Source organism: Salpingoeca rosetta, assembly GCF_000188695.1.
Source record: "Salpingoeca rosetta unplaced genomic scaffold supercont1.13, whole genome shotgun sequence".
In the NCBI taxonomy this organism is placed as follows: domain Eukaryota; class Choanoflagellata; order Craspedida; family Salpingoecidae; genus Salpingoeca; species Salpingoeca rosetta.
The window spans coordinates 1,143,951-1,161,902 of record NW_004754921.1 but is presented as its reverse complement, the minus strand read 5'-3'; the positions used below and the strand labels follow the sequence as shown (position 1 = coordinate 1,161,902).

Here is a 17,952-nt window from a genome sequence, read left to right as displayed (position 1 = left end):
ACTTCCCTGGTCCTGAAGCGCCGAGCGCGATATCCGGGTAATTAGTGCATTAGAGATCCCACTCTGGCCTCTATCAGGCAATCCAAGCATCTGAGCAGTCGCCTAGGGCGGGGAGGAGTACAAAAACGTCTGCGACAATGTCTTATGTCGAAATGCATGAAACTCACCAGGAATAAGTGAGAGGGGTATCGAGCCTTTGTCGTTCACCCGCTCTGGGCCGGATGCCATCTTCCTCTGTTCACAGAAAATAGTTCCCTATAGATCAGTCGCACATGACTCTCCCCCACTGTAATAGGTCAAAATAGGGCGTGTGTGTGTGTGTGTGTGTGTGTGTGTGTGTGTGTGTGTGTGTGTGCGTTTGTGTGCTGTCTCTGTCTCTGTCTATCTGTGGGCGCGCACACGCACGTCCCGTTCCCCTCCCCCCCCCCCCCCTTTCTGCACCTCTTCTTCCCTCACCCGCCTCACCTCCGCCTCCACCTCCACTTCCACCCACTTCCACCTCCTCGTGCCATCACATCCCTGTGGTGGTGACATGCATTGCATGCAGCTCACGTGGACCACGGGCTTCTGCGCCATCTTCCTGGTGACGGCCGTGCTGTTCACGCACCTGCCGCGGCGCGCGTACCTGATTGCCGCAGGTTACAGCAGCGTGGCCATGATGGCGGCGTCCTTCACCTCCGATCTCATTGGCTTTGGCCTGGCCATGCACTCCAAGCACCCCACGTACCTCTTCACCTTCTACGTAGCCATTGCCTCCAGCACCCTCGCCTGCCTCATCATCCTCTTTGGCGCCCTCTCCGGCATCATCCCAAACAGCACCAGCTCCCACGCCTTCAGCTCCGCCAACCCATCCCCTGTCAAGGCCCTCAGCATCCAACACGATGACATGGTGTCTATCGCCTCTGCGTCCCCGCTCCTCGTCCCATCCCCGGCCACCGACACCACCGACACCACCCGCACGTCCCCGGCCACAACATCACACGCCAGCAGCCACGATGGCGCCAGCTGCACGTGTAACGCTGCTGCTACTGCTGCTGCTGCTGACGGCGCCGACAACCACCAGCCGCACGCGTTACACTCCAATGCGTTCCTCCATTCAGACACCGCTTACATAAACTGCACGCTGCAGGCGCATCACGCACTGCAGCGCGACCATGGCGGTGGCCAGCACAGCCGCTCGTGCGTACTCTCAGCAGCCGCCGCGACACTCACAACAACAGCAGCAGCATCATCATCATCATCATGCACAACAACAGCAGCAGCGGCAACATCCACAACACCTCCGACCGCATCGTATTCGTCGTCGTCAGGCGTGTCCACTGTCTCGTCCGCGCGCACCACTCGCATCTTCCTCCGCGCCCTCAAACACCCGCGCCTGCTCCTCTGGCTCTGCTCGTACGCTGTCCTGCGCGCTGTGCATACCGTTGTCATCACGCTGTGGGCGCTGCTGGTGCTCGACTACGACCGCCACAACATCAAGTTCAACGGCCTGGTTGGCGCCACCACATACGGCGTTGCCTCTGCCGTCGTCCTCTCCCTCCAATATGTGGACAGCGTGCACGCCGCTGTGCAGCGCCTGCGGTCGCACGCCAGCTTCCCTTTTGCCGCGTGCATGCTGCTGGCTGCTGGCCTGACGCTCGTGGCCCTCTCCTACTGCCGCAGCATCATCACCATCGGGGCGTGCCTTGCCGTCTACCACATCATCACGGAATCGTTCCTTGTCATTGCCGCGTCCTTCATGGGCAAGTACCTGCAGCACGTCTTTGTCGTCTCCACCGCGCCAGAAGCAGCCAGGGCCCGCGCCCCCACATGTACGCAACACACGACCGTTCCTGCTGCTACTGCTACTGCTACTGCTTCTGCTGCTGCTTCTCGGGTGGCGGACTACGATTCAATCAGCTCGAAACCAGCACGAACACCAACAACAGCATCAATGGCAGCGGGAACACGCGTACGCGTGGCAGCAGGCACCCCTGCAGTGCTGGCAGACACAGCACCAACAGCACCAACAACAACAGCAGCAGCAGCAGCAGCAGCAGCAGCTAAGCGCACCATGCTGGTGGATGCAGTGGAATGCCACAACGACACTGAGCCATGCACATGCCCGAAGCAGCAGTCACCCACCCGCCGCAACTACCGCGTCCTTGATGGCGTCTGTGCCTCACCCGAGCAACTGCAACCACCCTTGCCTCCCTCGTCATCACGACCGCCGCTGCTGCCGCCACCCTACTTCCCCGTCGCCGTTGAAGCAGGAAGAGGAGGGGGTGGAGCGTGCATGCACACACGGTATCCTCGTGGGCACGTGCACGGTGATGACCACCCAACGCACCATCCCAACGGCAGTGGTGATGATGGTGGTGATGACGATGAGGACGACTTGGCGGCCAACGACAGCGCACCCGATGAGGAGCTGGCGCAAAGCATCATCCACCGGAGCGACCACGCCTCCCGCGTGCACCACAGCCTGTACCTGCTGCTCATGACCACGCGCTTCTCCCTCTCGCTCGTCGTGCAGACGGCGCTGCAACTCGTCATATGGCCACGCTGGGGTACAGTCCACAACGTCTTTGCGCTCGACCTCGACTTGCCGCACCAGATATTCGCATACGGAGGCGTGCTGCTCGCTGCTGGCGGCGTGCTTGCTATCGTCTCCGCCTTCGCCCTCTGCACACACGCACGCAAGCGGCGGCAGCAGTGGCAGCGGCAGCGGCACAGCCACCACATCTCCTGCGACGAACGCACGGCCTTGCTGCGGTGACCTGATCATCATGGGGTGTGTGTGTGTGTGTGTGTGTGTGTGTGTGTGTGTGTGTGTGTGTGTGTGTGTGTGTGTGTGTGTGTGTGTGTGTGTGTGTGTGTGTGTGTGTTTGCTGTGGGTGTGTGCGTGTGGGGGGGGGGGTATGTGTGTGTGTTAGTCACGAACAACTCATTTCATTGTTAGGTAGAGCGTGGGTGTGGTGTGGGTAGGTCACGTTCCTGAGGCGCTGTTGCGTCATTGCATTCTGATGGTCATGTCCTCTCCCGTGTTCTGTGTCATGTCACACTGCTGCCAGTCCATTGTTATCTATTTTAACTCTTCATTGCTGGTGTTTGTTACATTATGTTAACTTCGTTGCTTTGGGCCTTGATTGTTCGCTTTGTGTGTCCACACGCAAACCCCTCCTCCTGCGCCTGTGAGTCACACAGACGACAGCCAAAAGTTGGGCTTGGTTTGAGGTTACAAATTGCGATTGGGACGCCCAAGCTCAAGCAGCAAGAATCACCATCAGCAAGCAACAAAGGAGGCACTCCTTTGCTGGGAATCCAATTCACAGACTGCATTTAATTCACAAAAGGCAAAACGCAAACAACGGAGGACTGGCTGGCAACCAACACAAACACAACAGCCGACATGGCGTCCAGCTCGCGGGTAACGCGGGAGAAGCTAGAAGCGATGATAGCGGCGCTGCAGCTGGGAGAAGACGGCAAGAACGAGATCAGAGCCATAGCCGATGGTACATGTGGACCAGCTGTCACGTGAGTGTTGTGATGTGATGTGATGCCCTGTTGCTTCCACGATATTCGCCGCACTTCGCGCTCTTGTCTTCTTCTTGTGTGTCGGTCCTGGGCTTTGTTTGTGTTTCTTGGGTGTGGCGCAAACACAGCTTACACGAGGGGTCTTTCTCTCTTCGCAATCTCCTTGGCAGGCTTGGTTTCGTGTCTCTGGACAGCCAGGGAGCAACTGTTATCGCCCACGCGCTCAGGCAAAACACATGCGTCAAGCTATTAGGGTGAGAGGCTCAGCAGTTCAAGGTTTTGGAGCAACGACCTCTTGTGCTTGTGGGCTTGTTGAGATGACTCATAAGCATAACATCACATAAGCACATAACCTGAACATGCCACCCCAAGACCCCATGTGTTCCTTGTTTGTGTTGTGTGCTGACTTGCCCGAACTTATGCCTTGTGCTCACTCCCGTTCACCCGGTGTCTTTGAACCGCCTATGTGAGATAGTCTGGGCCACAACTGCATTGGACCTGATGGTGCTAAGGCCTTGGCTAACATGCTTGCAAGCAACAAGACCATCACGATCCTTCGGTAAGCAATGGCATTGGTGTCGAGCAATCTGTGATGATGACTCACCCCTGCCCTTAACCTTCGCGAAGCACCTCCTGCGCGTGCACCGCTCACCACGTTATCGCTATCGTGCTCCAACTCGACTCCAGGTTGCAAAGCAATCGCATTGGCAATGAAGGCGCCATAGCTTTGGCAGACGTGTTGTGCCGCAACAAGAGCGTCACGGAGCTTCGGTGGGTGCCCGTTCGAGGCGAGGTGGCTTCGTGCTGCACGACATGCTGACTGTCTGAGTACATACTGTATTCTCAGCCTCCTCTCCACCTTCAAGCCGTTCATGTGTTCGCTGCAGCCTCATCATGGCTAACGTGTTGTGTGGCCAACGTCTCTCGTTTCTCTCTCTTATCTGTTAGACTGCACCATAACAACATCGGCCTTGCTGGCGCTGAGGCACTGGCGAATATGTTGCGCACGAACGCAACCATCACACACGTCTCGTGAGTCAGCATGGGTTGAAACTGTGCTCTTGTGCTGGGCCAACTTGGTGGATGCGTGTGCTTGTAGGCAGTGATGTCATTCACCTTTTCTATCGCACAACGCCCACCCATTGCTTGGCAGGTTGTTCGCCAACTCCATTGGCCACAAGGGTGCTCAAGCTCTGGCCGAAATGCTGAAAGATTCAACAACTCTCACCCACCTCAAGTGAGTGATAGAGTGATGCAACGTGTCGGCAGCCCTCAGTGCACATGCATATGTGTGCGTGCGCGCGTGTATGGCTTGTGTGTGTGTGCGAATGTGTTTGTGTGTGTGCAAATGTGTGTGTGCGAATGTGTGTGTGTTTGTTTGTTTGTTTGTTTGTTTGTTTGTTTGTTTGTTTGTTTGTTTGTTTGTGTGTGTGTGTGTGTGTGTGTGTGTGTGTGTGTGTGTGTGTGTGTGGCGTGTGAATGCAGGGACGATTGAGGCAACGTGCCAGTCACGCAGGGAGGTGCCATCGACCAATCGGGACCAAAACTTGTTTGTGATCATGTCATGTCACTCACACGGTCCATCTTCCCACCACTGAATCACCGTGCTGCTCTGTGCAACAGGCTGGGGGAGAATGCCATTGGTGATGCTGGTGTTGAGGCATTGGCAAAGGCACTTGAGACGGACAACTCTACGCTGCAAGTGTTATGGTTCGTTCGATCAGCCCCTCCATCACACCACCAGTTGAACATCAATATGAATTGCCTCGCTTCTGCAGCTCTGTGATCATCAGCTCCTGCATGAGCCCCTTGTTCTGCCCGAATCGGCTCGTTTATGATCACCTCAACACCCACATCACCTTTGTACATGTGCTACGACCACGTCCGCATTCGCATTTGCGGTTGCTCAGGCTCAATTGCAACGGACTCAGTGATTCATCAGCGGTCGCACTGGCCAACATGCTCCGACGCAACAAGGCAGTGACGACGCTTGGGTATGTGATTGGCAGGGCTGATTGGGAGTTGATATTTGCATCTGGTTCAACAGCAAGTATCTGCTTTGCGATCCGCACTGTGCACCTCCCACATGTTTTGTCTCCTCGGCTCATTGCTGTTCCTACTTTGTGTTCTCTTGCTGTCCGGTCAAGCTTGGACATCAACACCATCACGCCTGGTGGCGGTGCAGAGCTGGGCGCTTCTCTTCATGAAAACCACTCACTCAGAGTGCTCACGTACGTTGTTTTGAAGTTCGGGCGTCGTGTTGTGCTGTTGTGTCCTCTTCCTCTCAATACACAATGGCTTCTGCTCTTGACGGCTGTGCATGATTTTTCTTGCATTTTTGCTTGGTATGACATGACTAGAACACAACACACACACACACACAACACACACAACACGCGCGCCCGCACACACACACACACACAACACACACAACATGCGCGCCCGCACACACACACACACACACACACACACACACACACACACACACACACACACACACACACAACACGCGCACGCACACAAAACACGCGCACGCACACACAACACGCGCACGCACACACAACACGCCACACATACACACACACACACACACACGACACTCGTTTCATGGTTTCATGCTGTGTCGCCGACCCACCTCACTCTAACACGAGAGTGCTTCGTTTACGCTGACTTCAGGTTGAGCCACAACTCGACTGCCACTGCTCGCGCTTTCGGGGCTGCCGTGCCCGTTCATCGTGAAATCTGGACAGGCAAATGGTCCGTGACACATTCACCACTGCATTGCTCGGCCATTGCCGTGCCCTGACGTTTGGAGAGAGCTCTATTGCTCGCTATGCATGTGTGTCTTGCCGCACTCATGCTGTTTCACCGAATGGATAATCTTATTGGACTGCATGGCCGCAGGGAAAAAGACCCTGAGGGGCAAGTGGCATTTAACGAAGGACGCGAAGTTAACAGGCAGCAGCAGCAGCAGCTCTTCGATGCCTGCAAGCACGGAAATGTCCAGCTCGTGACGTCGCTCATTAATGAAGACCACGTTCGCCTCGACCAACAAAATGAAGAGGTAGGAAGCAGAGCACGTCAGTGTCTGCAAGTCTGTAGTGTTCTGCGAGAACTAAAACCCCTGCTCCCTCTCTTACACTCAACCCGACCTGCTGTCTCGCCTTCAATTTCAACGCAGGGCGACACACCGCTCCATCTTGCATATCGACACAACCAGCAAGCCATTGTGTCCCTGCTTCGGAAATGTCGTGTCGATGAAACCATCAAGAACGGCAAGGTTCGGGGAAAGTTCCACCGCACGCCGTCTGTGCATGTTGTGCCCTATCGTGTGTAGTGCTGATTGTGAATGCTGCAAGTAGTGGTTGTTGTTGTTGTTGTTGTTTGTGCGAATACGTGTGCGTGTACAGGTGTGCGTGTGTGTATGTTGATTCGATGCTTCTCTTGCCATGTGATCTTGGCTCACAGGGTGAGCTTCCGCATGACGCGGCTTTTCCGCCAGCTGAGGACACACCGATGACCCAACGTGATGTGAGTCGAGGTCTGAGAAGGAGAGGGTGCAAGGGAATCTGTGAATGTGCACTTGCATGCATGACTGCAATCACGCGTAGTTCAGCGTGTGTGTGTGTGTGTGTGTGTGTGTGTGTTGAGTGCCCCCTCGTCTTTGACTAATGCTCGGCATTCCTTCTGCTCACCCCCATTCTCCTATTCTCACCCTGGATGATCATCATCATCAGCCCCAACATCAGGCGCAGCGTGAGGCCGACGTGATGGCGGCGATGCACCAAATCGCACTGCACTCAGATACACAGATGGCAGGCCGTGCCAAGTTGATGCTGGTTGGCCAGGGCCGTGCAGGCAAAACCACCACTCTCAACTCCCTCATGGGGGCTGCCTTCAACAGGGACGAGCACTCCACCTTTGGCGCTGAAACCACAGACCTGTCTGTCATCGTGGAGTCCATGGACGTCTGCGACTGGAAGGTGTGATTACCTTCACGTCCGTGTGTGTGTGTGTGTGTGTGTGTGTGTGTGTGTGTGTGTGTGTGTGTGTGTGTGTGTGTGTGTGAGTTTGTTTATTTGTTTGGTAAGTGTTTTGGCAGTTTGGTTGTTCGCTTGTTGAAGGTTATGTGTGTGTGTGTGTATGTGCTTGCAGGCACGCTGGTTCTCCGCCTCACACACTGCATGTGCTCACCATTGCAGCGCGTTCGGAGTGATTTGAGCGAGTACATGCGTACTCTCCGAGACGCGGGCCTGGCAAAGACCACTGGAATGGACGTGGCCATGAGAGTGGCGATGATGAAAGCAGTGAAGGAGCGTGAGCAGCGCGTCCACCAGCAACAGCAGCAACAACAGCAGCAGCAACAAGGCGTGGAACACGTGAGCAGTGATGAGGAAGAGCGCGAGGACGAGGAAGAGGACGAAGTACTGAGGGAACCCGAGGAAGCCACGGCAGTTCACGAGGCAGAGAAGCGAGACACTTGTCGCTCAAAGCAGCCAGCAAGAGCAAGACGCCCCAACAAGCGGCGATCGTGGTCCAATTCCTCTGTTCCCTCAAGTCGAAGACGAGACATGAAGCATCGTCGCAACTACAGCACATCAACAATGCCCAGTCAATCCGTCGTCCCTTCAGAGGAGATGGAGAAAGCCATCAAAGACCTTCACCTTGACGTGACAATGGGCGAGGGCAAGGCACGCGTCACGTTTAAGGTGTTTGACCTGGGCGGCCAGTCCACCTTCTACATCTTCCACCCCTTTTTCCTCACAGAGTAAGTGAAGTCGCGACGATGTGCGCGCACACTGCGTGCATGCGTGTCTGTGTGTGTGTGTCTGTGTGAGTGTATTGTGTGTGTGTGTGTGTGTGAGTGCATTGTGTGTGTCTGTACATTGTGTGTGTCTGTGCATTGTGTGTGTCTGTACATTGTGTGTGTCTGTACATTGTGTGTGTCTGTACATTGTGTGTGTCTGTGCATTGTGTGTGTTTGTGTGTGTGTGTGTGTTTGTGTCTGTGTGTGTCTGTGGTGCGCGCTTTGATACGCATGCCTGTCGTATTCCTGCGTCTCTTCATCCAATATGCTGCTTACATGCCACTGTGCCAACCCGACTGATCCCTGCACAACACAATCAGGAATGCGGTCTACCTCCTGGTGTTCTCCATGGAAGATCTGCTGCACCCCAACCCCAGCAAGCGGGCCGAGGCGTGGGAGTTTATTAACTACTGGCTCTCCTCCCTGCACCTCCACGCCAAGGGCGCACCGGTGCTCATGGTCGGCACCTTTGCTGATAACGTGACATCGAATAAGCTGCAAGAAGGCATCTCCCCAGAGCTGTACAGACGCTTCCGCTGCCATCCCGCCTTCCCTTCCGTTGTGCGCAACGACAAGCACGGCCTGTGGTTCTGGCCCGTGGACAACACCAAGTCCATCAACGACCCCATGATCCAGGACCTGCGCCAGACCATCTCCACCACAGCATTGAAGCAGCCGTTTGTGAATCAGGATGTGCCAGTGGCGTACATCAAGGTGTACGACGAGCTCATGGCCACGTACAAAGAGCAGGGCAGAGATCTGATGGCCATGGATGAAGTTGAAGCCATCACACGCAAGCATGGCCTGATCACCAAGCATGACGCGAGGATGTGCATGCAGTACCTTGGTCTCTATTCGCTAGTGCTGTACTTCCACGACATTGGCGACATGCACAATTTTGTGATTCTCAGCCCACAGTGGGCGGTGGACATGATGGCACGTGTCATCCGCAACTTTGACTTGCACCGCGGCGCACATGACCAAGAAGCAGTCAAGGTTGGCGCGCACCTGTGGGACGACCTCGTTCAGCGTGGTATCCTGCATCGCCGTGTCCTCGACGTGCTGTGGCAGGACATGCGAGCTGACATGGTCGAGCCGTTTCTTCGCTTGATGATCGAGTATGGACTGTGTGTGGAGTGTGAAGATGCCCGGCCTCTGGCGGACTGCACCAAGAGCCCTCACGGTACACAGAAACAGCCCAAGCACCAGCAATCGCGAAAGTTCCTGATTCCAGCCATCTTACCGATGCGGTTGGACACGCCACCAAACGATTTTGGTTCGTCTGTGACGCTGAGTGCGACGGCAGCAAAACTTGCCCACCCGTACGCTGGGTATGAGGCCAACACTGTCTACCTCAGCTTCTTCTTGAATGGTGATCACGTGACACGAACAGCACGCATGACGGTCGACGCAATCCGGCACAAGTCCTTCTTACCGGAGGGCATCTTCACTTTGCTTCTGGCGCACATCCTGGGCCGCATTGGGCATGACTGCTCGTACTCGCAAGAACCCAAACTGAGCCGCACCCACGCCATCATCGACATCGGCACGGCATCCAGAGTGGAGCTTCAGCTTGTTCCTGCCGTTGGTGGAATCAAGATCCACGTTGAGGGGCCGCAGCCACACGAGCTTGTCAAGCAGCTGTCTGCGATGATCAGCGTTGCTATGCCGGAGCGCTATCACCGTGACCTCCAGACGTACCTTCTGCTTCCCTTCGACCACACCTCCCTGCTTTCTTTCGACAGCGCAGCTCAGTGCCGCACGGAACGCATGCGTCTTGGGGACGATTTTGTTTCAATAAGCGAGATCACCGACAAGTTCGGATCTCTGCTGCCACCCAGACCTTGGAACTCTGCACCGCCTGCGACCTTGGCAGGGGCAGACACGATCAGGCGTGTGAAAGCCGTGACATCGGAAGCACTCGGACCGCCTCCATATGCGCGACAGGAGGAAGAAGATGAAGAGGAAGAGGAATACTTTGATCAAACGCTGACAGCTTGGCTGAAACAGTTACGACTGTTGCCACGAGTTCGCGAAGCGTTGAATCACCACGGCATCAAGAGCCTTGCGACGCTGGTGACAATGGTGCAACGAGGCAAATTCACGGCCGCCACTCTCGAAGCCAGTGGTGTGGCGCCCGCGCACGCCATCGAGCTGATCTCGCAAGCGCGGACTTTCGGTGGCCCTCAAGCCTGAGTGCCTAAGCAGTTGGCGCATAATTAGAGACATGGATGCATTCTTGCATTGAGGCGCAAAACACGGGGCCGTCTTCTGGGACTGCTGTGTGTTGTGCTTGCACGCTCTTGCGGTGTGGGTGACGTGTGTTGTTTGTTGTTTTTTGTTTCATTCTTTCATTCCCACGACGATGAGTACGACAGTACAACTAGACGACTGCTTGGGTGCTTGTTTTGAAGGAAGCCCTTTCGTTTTCGGCAGAGAGTGAACGAGTGAAGAGTAAACATCTAGACATCTTAACATGGCTCAAAGTGAATGTGTCTGCCTGCAAGCATAGAGAAAGCCATGACATATTCGTGCACACACACACACACACACACACACACACACACACACACACACACACACACACACACACACACACACACACACACACACACACACAACCACACGTTGCGCGCAATAAACTGACTTCAGTCGCGTGAAATTTGCTAGCTTCTTGGCGACAGCCCACACAAACAACAAAAGCAACAGCAACAACAGCAACGCTGCTGCTTGTCACCTTCGTCTTCTGATGCATTCTCGACCACTCTCACCAGTCAGCAGCAGCACCAGGCACCACCAGCACGCACGCACACTTCAAACATGAGCCACAGCAGCGGAATGGCTGCCAAGGCCATGGATCCAAGAAAGATTGCCGCGTACGTTGTGTGTGTGTGTGTGCGTGTGTGTGTGTGTGTGTGTGTGTGTGTGTGTGTGTGTGTGTGTGTGTGTGTGTGTGTGTGTGTGTGTGTGTGTTTGGTGTTCGTTTCGTTTTGTGTGCTGGCAACAGTGACTGCTTGTACTCCTCTACCCTGAAGTGACGCGGCTCACCTTTTGTTGCGTTTCAACGGCCACATGCATACGCATTCGAGCGTAGTCGAAACAAGAAGAAGGCGACGCGAAGCAGCCTTGCCATCGGAGGCACAGGCCCGCAGCGCACAAGAAGACGCCAGGGACAGCCTGCAGCCAAGAAACCGTGCGTTCACGTGATTGATGTCACGTGCTTTGATTATTGTCTTTGCCTGCTCGTGTTCCTGTCGTCGACTTTCAGTTGTGACTGCTGTTGATGCATATGTTGGGTGAGCAGCCCTCATTAACACGCTTTCGCCTCACTTCCACAGAAATGGCGGTCCCACAAGCCAAAGTGTCCTTGGCACATTGTTATCCCAGGTTCGTACGTATGTCTGTGTTTGTGCATGTGTTACATTATGTATGTGTATGTGTGTACATGTGTGTGTGCATGTGTGTGTGCGTGTGTGTGCATGTGTATGTGTGTACGTGTGCGTGTGTACGTGTGTGTGTGTGATGGCACCTGAATGGCACCTCTGCATGGCACCTCCGTTTTCTCGCGCAAAACACGCAAGTGATTGAATATGGTCAGCTCACGTGGCCTTGCTGTGGGATGCGTTTCTATGCTCATTTCTGTGCCCGTTTTGTGCCTGTTACGCCCCTCCCCCTCCCCCGGTGCTTCTTCCATTCAAGGTGGACTCGGAACGCCGCGAGCGAACAAAACAAGAGCAGAGCGACGCGTCGGATCAGTTTGAGCCCGACTTCTCCGCCTCCGTATCCGGCCGTGGCCTCGCCGTCCCCAACGGTGGCCAGCAAGCGCGGGCAAAGGGCGGCCCAACACTGGCGCAGACGGCACCGCTGCAGCGAGATGTGCCCGCCTCCATGCGGGCAACGCTCACCGCATCTCAGGGGCGAACGGGCGGTGGCAGAGATGCGCCAAACCCGTGGGGCCACGTCCCCGCCAACAACAGCAACACCATCCAGGAGGTGTACCACGTCGATGCCGTCACAGGTGCGTCATTGTGGGGGGGGGGGGAGGTGTGTGTGTGTGTGTCTGTGTCATTGTATGTGTGTGCGTGTGTGCTTGTGCGTGCGTGTGTGTCTGTGTGTCTGTGTGTCTGTGTGTGTGTGTGTGTGTCTGTCTGTCTGTTCTGTCTGTTCTGTCTGTCTGCAACGGCACTCAGTGCGTCTGTATCTTCACTTGCATTGCATCACACGTCTTGCGATGTACGATCCTCATTCGCCTCCTCATGCCCCGTCCTTCTCGTGCTCCCACCCTGTGCACACACCCCAGGCAAGATGACGAGCGGGCCTGTTCGCAGCCGCCCCTCTTCGCGTCGCATGCGCCCGCCATCATCCCCGTCCAGCAGACAAGGTGTGTGTGTGTGTGTGTGTGTGTGTGTGTGTGTGTGTGTGTGTGTGTGTGTGTGTGTGTGTGTGTGTGTGTGTGTGTGTGTGTGTGTGTGTGTGTGTGTGTGTGTGTGTGTGTGTGTGTGTGGGTAGGTGGGGGTGGGCGGGTGTGTGTGTGTGTGGGTGGGTGTGTCTGCCTGCCTGCCTGTTTGACTGTCTGCGGTCTCTGCCTGCCTTTCTGTCTGCATGTTCGTGCACACAGAGCAACGATGTGCTCTGTTCTTCCTTCCCGTGTCTGGTCCGTGTGTCTGTGTGCTCACGCGTACATCACCGTGATCCACGTGTTGCAACAGGGCTGAGCATCACATCGCAGTCGCTGAGTCACCCCATGCGGATGAAGCCTCCGCACCGCGTGGATCCCATCCCACACGCCCCACCCATGGGCACGGGAGGACCCGGGCATGACGCAAGAGACGAGGTTGCCAGCAAGCAGCGGAAACAGGAGGAATTGCGCGCGGCGCTGGCAGAACAGATGCGCGAGAAAAAACGGCGACTGGAGCTTGAACAGCAGATGGAGCGCGAGAGAGACCAGGTGTGGTTGTGGGGGCGTGTGTTTTGGTGGCGGGGTGGTTTGGGAGAGAGGATGTTAACCTACCAGCATATCTCGTCATACACACATTAACACACACATACACTCACATACACGCACACATACACACATATACATGTATGTACACACACACACTCACTCACTCACCCACTCACTCACTCACTCACTCACTCACTCACTCACTCACTCACTCACCCACTCACTCACTCACTCACTCACTCACTCACTCACTCACTCACTCACTCACTCACAAACACTCGCATACACTCAACGCCAGGCGCTGCAAGGGAATCCGTGGTCGTCGCCCGTGCGCGCATCGCAGCACGTGTCATCATCATCCGTCATGGCGTCACCGCACCACACATCACCCCCGCCGTCAACCCCGTTCTCCGCGTCTGTGCGCCACGTGTCGTCGCGGAACGCAGCACGGCACAGCACAAGCGCGTTTCACGCCAATCTCAGCGTGGCAAACGGCGCCTATCATGGAGACGCGGAGGGAGGAGGACTTGACTTGAACGCGTCATTCATGGGCCAGTCCATGACGTCACACTCACCCGCGGTGGACGGTGCCAGCATTGCGCACCTCAACAAGCAGGGGTTCATGCATGTCGGTGAGTCAACAAAAACGCGGCGGAAGGGGAGGTGTGTGTGTGTGCGGGTGTTGTGTGTTGTGTGTTGTGTGTTGTGTGTCGTGTGTTGTGTGTCGTGTGTTGTGTGTTCAGTGTTATGTGTGTGTTTGTTACGTGGTGTGCTATGTGTGCGTGTGCGTGTGCGTGTGCAAGGCCAGAACGTGTACTGAGACATGTTGTGTCAGACTTATGTGAATTGGCACAGCTCACGGACACATTTTCACGTTTGGTGCCTGCGTGCCTATGTGAAGATGAACGGGAGCGAAAGCGCATGCAACAGCTGGCGCAGCAAGAATCAATTCGCCAGCAGGTACGCCCTGTGTGTGTGTGTCTGTGTGTCTGTGTGTGTCTCTGTGTGTGTGTGTGTGTGTGTGTGTGTGTGTGTGTGTGTGTGTGTGTGTGTGTGATGTAGCGATTGTGCTGCGTGCCAGTTTTTCGGTGCCACAGTGTTGCTTGCAGCCTCATCACTACCAAACACGTCGATAAGACACACACAAACCACACACAAACCACGCACAAACCACACACACACACACACCACACTCGCTCACACACACACACTCACACACATAACCCACCCTCTTCCCTCTTCGTGTGCAGATTGAGGAGAAGAAACGAGAGCGGCAGCGGCGGCTTGAGGCCGAACAGCGCGAGGAAGAACTCGAACAGCAGAGAATCATCAAGGTCAGTGTGCGTTGTTTGGCTTGTGTTGTGTTGTGTTGTGTTGTGTTGTGTTGTGTTGTGTTGTGTTGTGTTGTGTTGTGTTGTGTTGTGTTGTGTTGTGTGCACACGTCTGGCTGAAATTGCGCACTCCTTGCCACAGGCCCACATTTCGCTCACGCCATGGCGTGCGTGCATGCGTGTGTGTGTATGTGTATCTGACGGCTGCTGCAGGAGCAAGAGAAGATTCGCCAGCAGTATGAAGATGAAAAGGCGGCGCGGCGCAGGAAAGAGGAGGAGCAGCAGAAACGCATCGAGGCCCTGCAGGTACTGCGCTCCGCTCTGTATGCATGTGCACGTGTGTGTTCATAGGTGTAGATGCCTGTGTGAGTGTGAGCATGTGTGTGTGTGTGTGTGTGTACTTGCGCCTGTGTTTGTCGGCGCTTTGTTTGTTGTTTAGCCGCGTTTGTGTTTGCCTACGTGGCTGCGTGTTTGTGGTGGCGTGAGTGCACCAACCATGGATACATGTGCCACTCACTGCGTGCATATGGTGTGCTACCTTCTCTGTCCACCCCCACCCCCTCCCCGACTTTGCCTTCAGGCGCTGAAGGAAGCGGATGAGGCGAAGCGAGCAGAGCGGCAGCGCGCAGCACGGTAATCCACACAGCTCTTTCGTCTGACACGTTGCTTGTCGCGTTTGTTCAGTGTTGCAACATAGCGTTGTGTGCATGCCAACGGTCATTTATATCACAGTTGTGACGCACACGCTCACGTATCCGCACACACACACACACACACACACACGTACACAATACGACTCGCGTGTGTGCAGGGAGGAGAGGCGTCGCCTGGCCGAGGAAGCAGAAGAACAAAAGCAACAACAACAACAACAACAACAACAACAACAACAACAACAACAACAACAACAACAACAACAACAACAACAACAACAACAACAACAACAACAACAACAACAACAACAACAAAGCAGCGAGGTGCAAGAGCGGATGGCAGAGGCGCAGGTGCTGGCGCGCGCCTCCGATGCGGTGCTGTTCTCGGCGGAGGAGGAAGCCGAGCGACAACGCGTGGAGTTGGAGCAGCAGGCGCTGATGGCCCAGCTGGAGGGCAGCGACGCCGAGCGTGTGCATGATGACAGTGATGAACACATGCACACAGCAAGTGACAACCAGCACCACACATACGACAGCCAGCACCACCAACAACAACGGCACGAGGAGAGTGAGGGCGTTTCGCCAGCGCCATCAGCGCCAGCGGTGAAACATCAGCCGCGCCCGCCGTCCAACGGCCGTCCATCGAGAAATGGTGTGCGAAATCGCACGCGCGCACGCAAACGCAGCGGCCTTCCCCGCAGGTGTGCATTGTGTGTTTGTGTGTGTCTGCGTCAGTGTGTGTCTGTGTGTGTCTATGTACATGTACCTGCTTCTGTGTGTGTGTCTATGTGTGTGTGTACCTGCTTCTGTATGTGTCTATGTACATGTACCTGCTTCTATGTCTGTGCGCGCGCGTGTGTGTTTCATGTCTTGATCTGCCAACGACTATCCATTCACCATCCCTATGTCTGCCATACCATGGGCGTCTCCGCTTGTTGTGTCTGCCCACATCGCATCCTCACGCCTTGTTCCCCCCTTCCTCCTCCCTCCCTCGCGCCTTTCCCTTCTCCCTCAATCCGCGTAGTGCTGTTCTGGTTCGCGATAGGTCCCCTGTCACTGCAGCCCGCCACCACGACAACGACGGCGGCAACAACGACGATGTGGATGATGTGTTCTCACCAACGCCTGATCGCAGATCGCAGAGCACCTCCATTGCACGCGACGCACACAACGATGATGGCGGCAATGATGATGATGATGGTGATGGCGTTGACACCGATGTACAGGCCAGCGGTGGCGGCGACGGTGAAATTGGTGGCGAGCTCTTGAGCGATTCGATGCAGATGCCGCTGGGAGAGATGCTCGCGCTGCAGGCAGACGGACAAGCGGTGGACGTGAGGGCCGTTTCGCCCAACCCGCCGCACAATGACACCACCAAAGATGGTGCGGACACTGCTCGTGACATGAAGGCGTCGTCGGTGATGGTGAGCGCCGTGACATCCACGCACGACGTGTTGTCAATGTCGACCGCAACGACGACACCGGTGGAGGCCGTGAGCGATGCGAGCAGCGGCCACCACCTCCGCCCGGGCGACAAGGTGCTGCGTCGCGCTGTGAGCGTGAGCATTGGCGTGCAGACGGAACACAGCGGTCCAATCTCGCTTGCCAACGGCGACGGTGGTGACGGTGATGGCGTGAAGGACTATGATGATGCTGATGGTGGTGGTGACGCTGATGATGGTGGTAGTGTGGCTGTTGCTGTATCAACAATGCAATTCAGCGGTCGCGAAGAGGACGGCGGCGGTGGCAGAGGTGATGGTGATGCTGATGCTGATGGTGATGTTGATGACTCGGTGCAAGAGAGTTTGGAGGCAGCAGCGAAATTGTCCAGTTTACAACAGATGCGCGCGATTCTCAAGCAGCGCAGGCGGCTCTTTGCCTCCCTCATCTCTTAGGCAGACAGACACACACACACGCGCGCGCGCACGCACGCACGCCTGTTTGTGTATGTGTGTCTATCCGTGTTCGTGTTTGTTTGTGTTCGTGTTTGTTTGTGTGTTTGTTTCGTGACACTCGTCACACAGAGGCTAATATTCCCTTGCTTGACTTGCTTGTTGCATTAATAGACCTCATTCCACCCCCTCTTGTTCATATCTCTGTTATTTGCGACACGAAGGAGTTGTTCTTCATGGTGTCTAAGGTGGCAGCGCGACTAAATGCTCCTGCTCTTGGGACTGCACACCTTTCTTGTGCTTTGATTGCAGGTTTGCAGCCGTCTTCATGCCCACTTGCGCTTGTTTGTGTACATGCATGCACGCACGCGTGCACAGCAGCCATAGCGTGCTGACAGTTGGTGGGTGTACTTGCTTCCCGCATGTTGTAACAGCGTGTGCGATAAGCAACCCCCCCCCCCTCACCAGTAAACAACCAACAATGTGCATGTGCACGGTGGAGGAGTAGAGGAAGCGACAGAAGATGAAAACATTGGAAGGAACAAAAGTGACGGGGGAACAAAGGAGTGTGTGGGAAGAAAGGAGCGCAGAGAGCAGCAAGGAACTGCTGCTGGTTTGAACACACACAAAACGAGAGCGAATAACCACGAAACCAGCCATCATCACAGAACATACAGGAGAACACACACACACACACACACACACACTCACTCACTCACTTGAAAACGCCTTGACATGAAGAGGTTGGCGCAACACACTGGAACAACCCCCCCCCACACACACACACACACGAACACACACACACACTCAC

At 55.4% G+C, this 17,952-nt stretch overlaps 5 protein-coding genes across 5 annotated transcripts in view; 4 read left to right on the top strand and 1 right to left on the bottom strand.

Annotated features, from left to right (window-relative positions):
• Window positions 1-2,758, top strand: part of PTSG_05683 (uncharacterized protein) — a gene marked incomplete at its 3' end in the record, with an annotated part of 3,470 nt that extends 712 nt beyond the window's left edge. The window contains exon 2 of the mRNA XM_004993494.1: window positions 548-2,758. Within this exon, the coding sequence (XP_004993551.1) occupies window positions 548-2,758 (2,211 nt within the window). The remainder of the gene's footprint in view (window positions 1-547) is intronic.
• A 633-nt stretch (window positions 2,759-3,391) lies between these two features.
• Window positions 3,392-10,519, top strand: PTSG_05682 (uncharacterized protein; the record flags this gene model as incomplete). Its single annotated transcript, XM_004993493.1, has 16 exons — window positions 3,392-3,516; window positions 3,687-3,770; window positions 3,992-4,075; window positions 4,204-4,287; window positions 4,465-4,548; window positions 4,670-4,753; window positions 5,140-5,226; window positions 5,427-5,510; window positions 5,664-5,747; window positions 6,193-6,273; window positions 6,421-6,580; window positions 6,698-6,796; window positions 6,985-7,047; window positions 7,254-7,499; window positions 7,719-8,284; window positions 8,644-10,519. 16 exons carry the CDS (start codon window positions 3,392-3,394, stop codon window positions 10,517-10,519), a joined length of 3,891 nt encoding a protein of 1,296 aa, XP_004993550.1.
• Window positions 10,520-11,143: 624 nt separating this feature from the next.
• Window positions 11,144-15,236, top strand: PTSG_05681 (uncharacterized protein; the record flags this gene model as incomplete). Its single annotated transcript, XM_004993492.1, has 10 exons — window positions 11,144-11,199; window positions 11,418-11,526; window positions 12,023-12,341; window positions 12,624-12,704; window positions 13,033-13,271; window positions 13,567-13,900; window positions 14,170-14,228; window positions 14,519-14,602; window positions 14,813-14,905; window positions 15,180-15,236. The coding sequence occupies 10 exons, from the start codon at window positions 11,144-11,146 to the stop codon at window positions 15,234-15,236; spliced, it is 1,431 nt and encodes a 476-aa protein (XP_004993549.1).
• A 349-nt stretch (window positions 15,237-15,585) lies between these two features.
• On the top strand, window positions 15,586-17,144 carry PTSG_05680 (uncharacterized protein; the record flags this gene model as incomplete). Its single annotated transcript, XM_004993491.1, has 2 exons — window positions 15,586-15,950; window positions 16,274-17,144. 2 exons carry the CDS (start codon window positions 15,586-15,588, stop codon window positions 17,142-17,144), a joined length of 1,236 nt encoding a protein of 411 aa, XP_004993548.1.
• Window positions 17,145-17,852: 708 nt separating this feature from the next.
• Window positions 17,853-17,952, bottom strand: part of PTSG_05679 (uncharacterized protein) — a gene marked incomplete at both ends in the record, with an annotated part of 3,399 nt that continues 3,299 nt past the window's right edge. Inside the window, one exon of the mRNA XM_004993490.1 lies at window positions 17,853-17,870. Within this exon, the coding sequence (XP_004993547.1) occupies window positions 17,853-17,870 (18 nt within the window). The remainder of the gene's footprint in view (window positions 17,871-17,952) is intronic.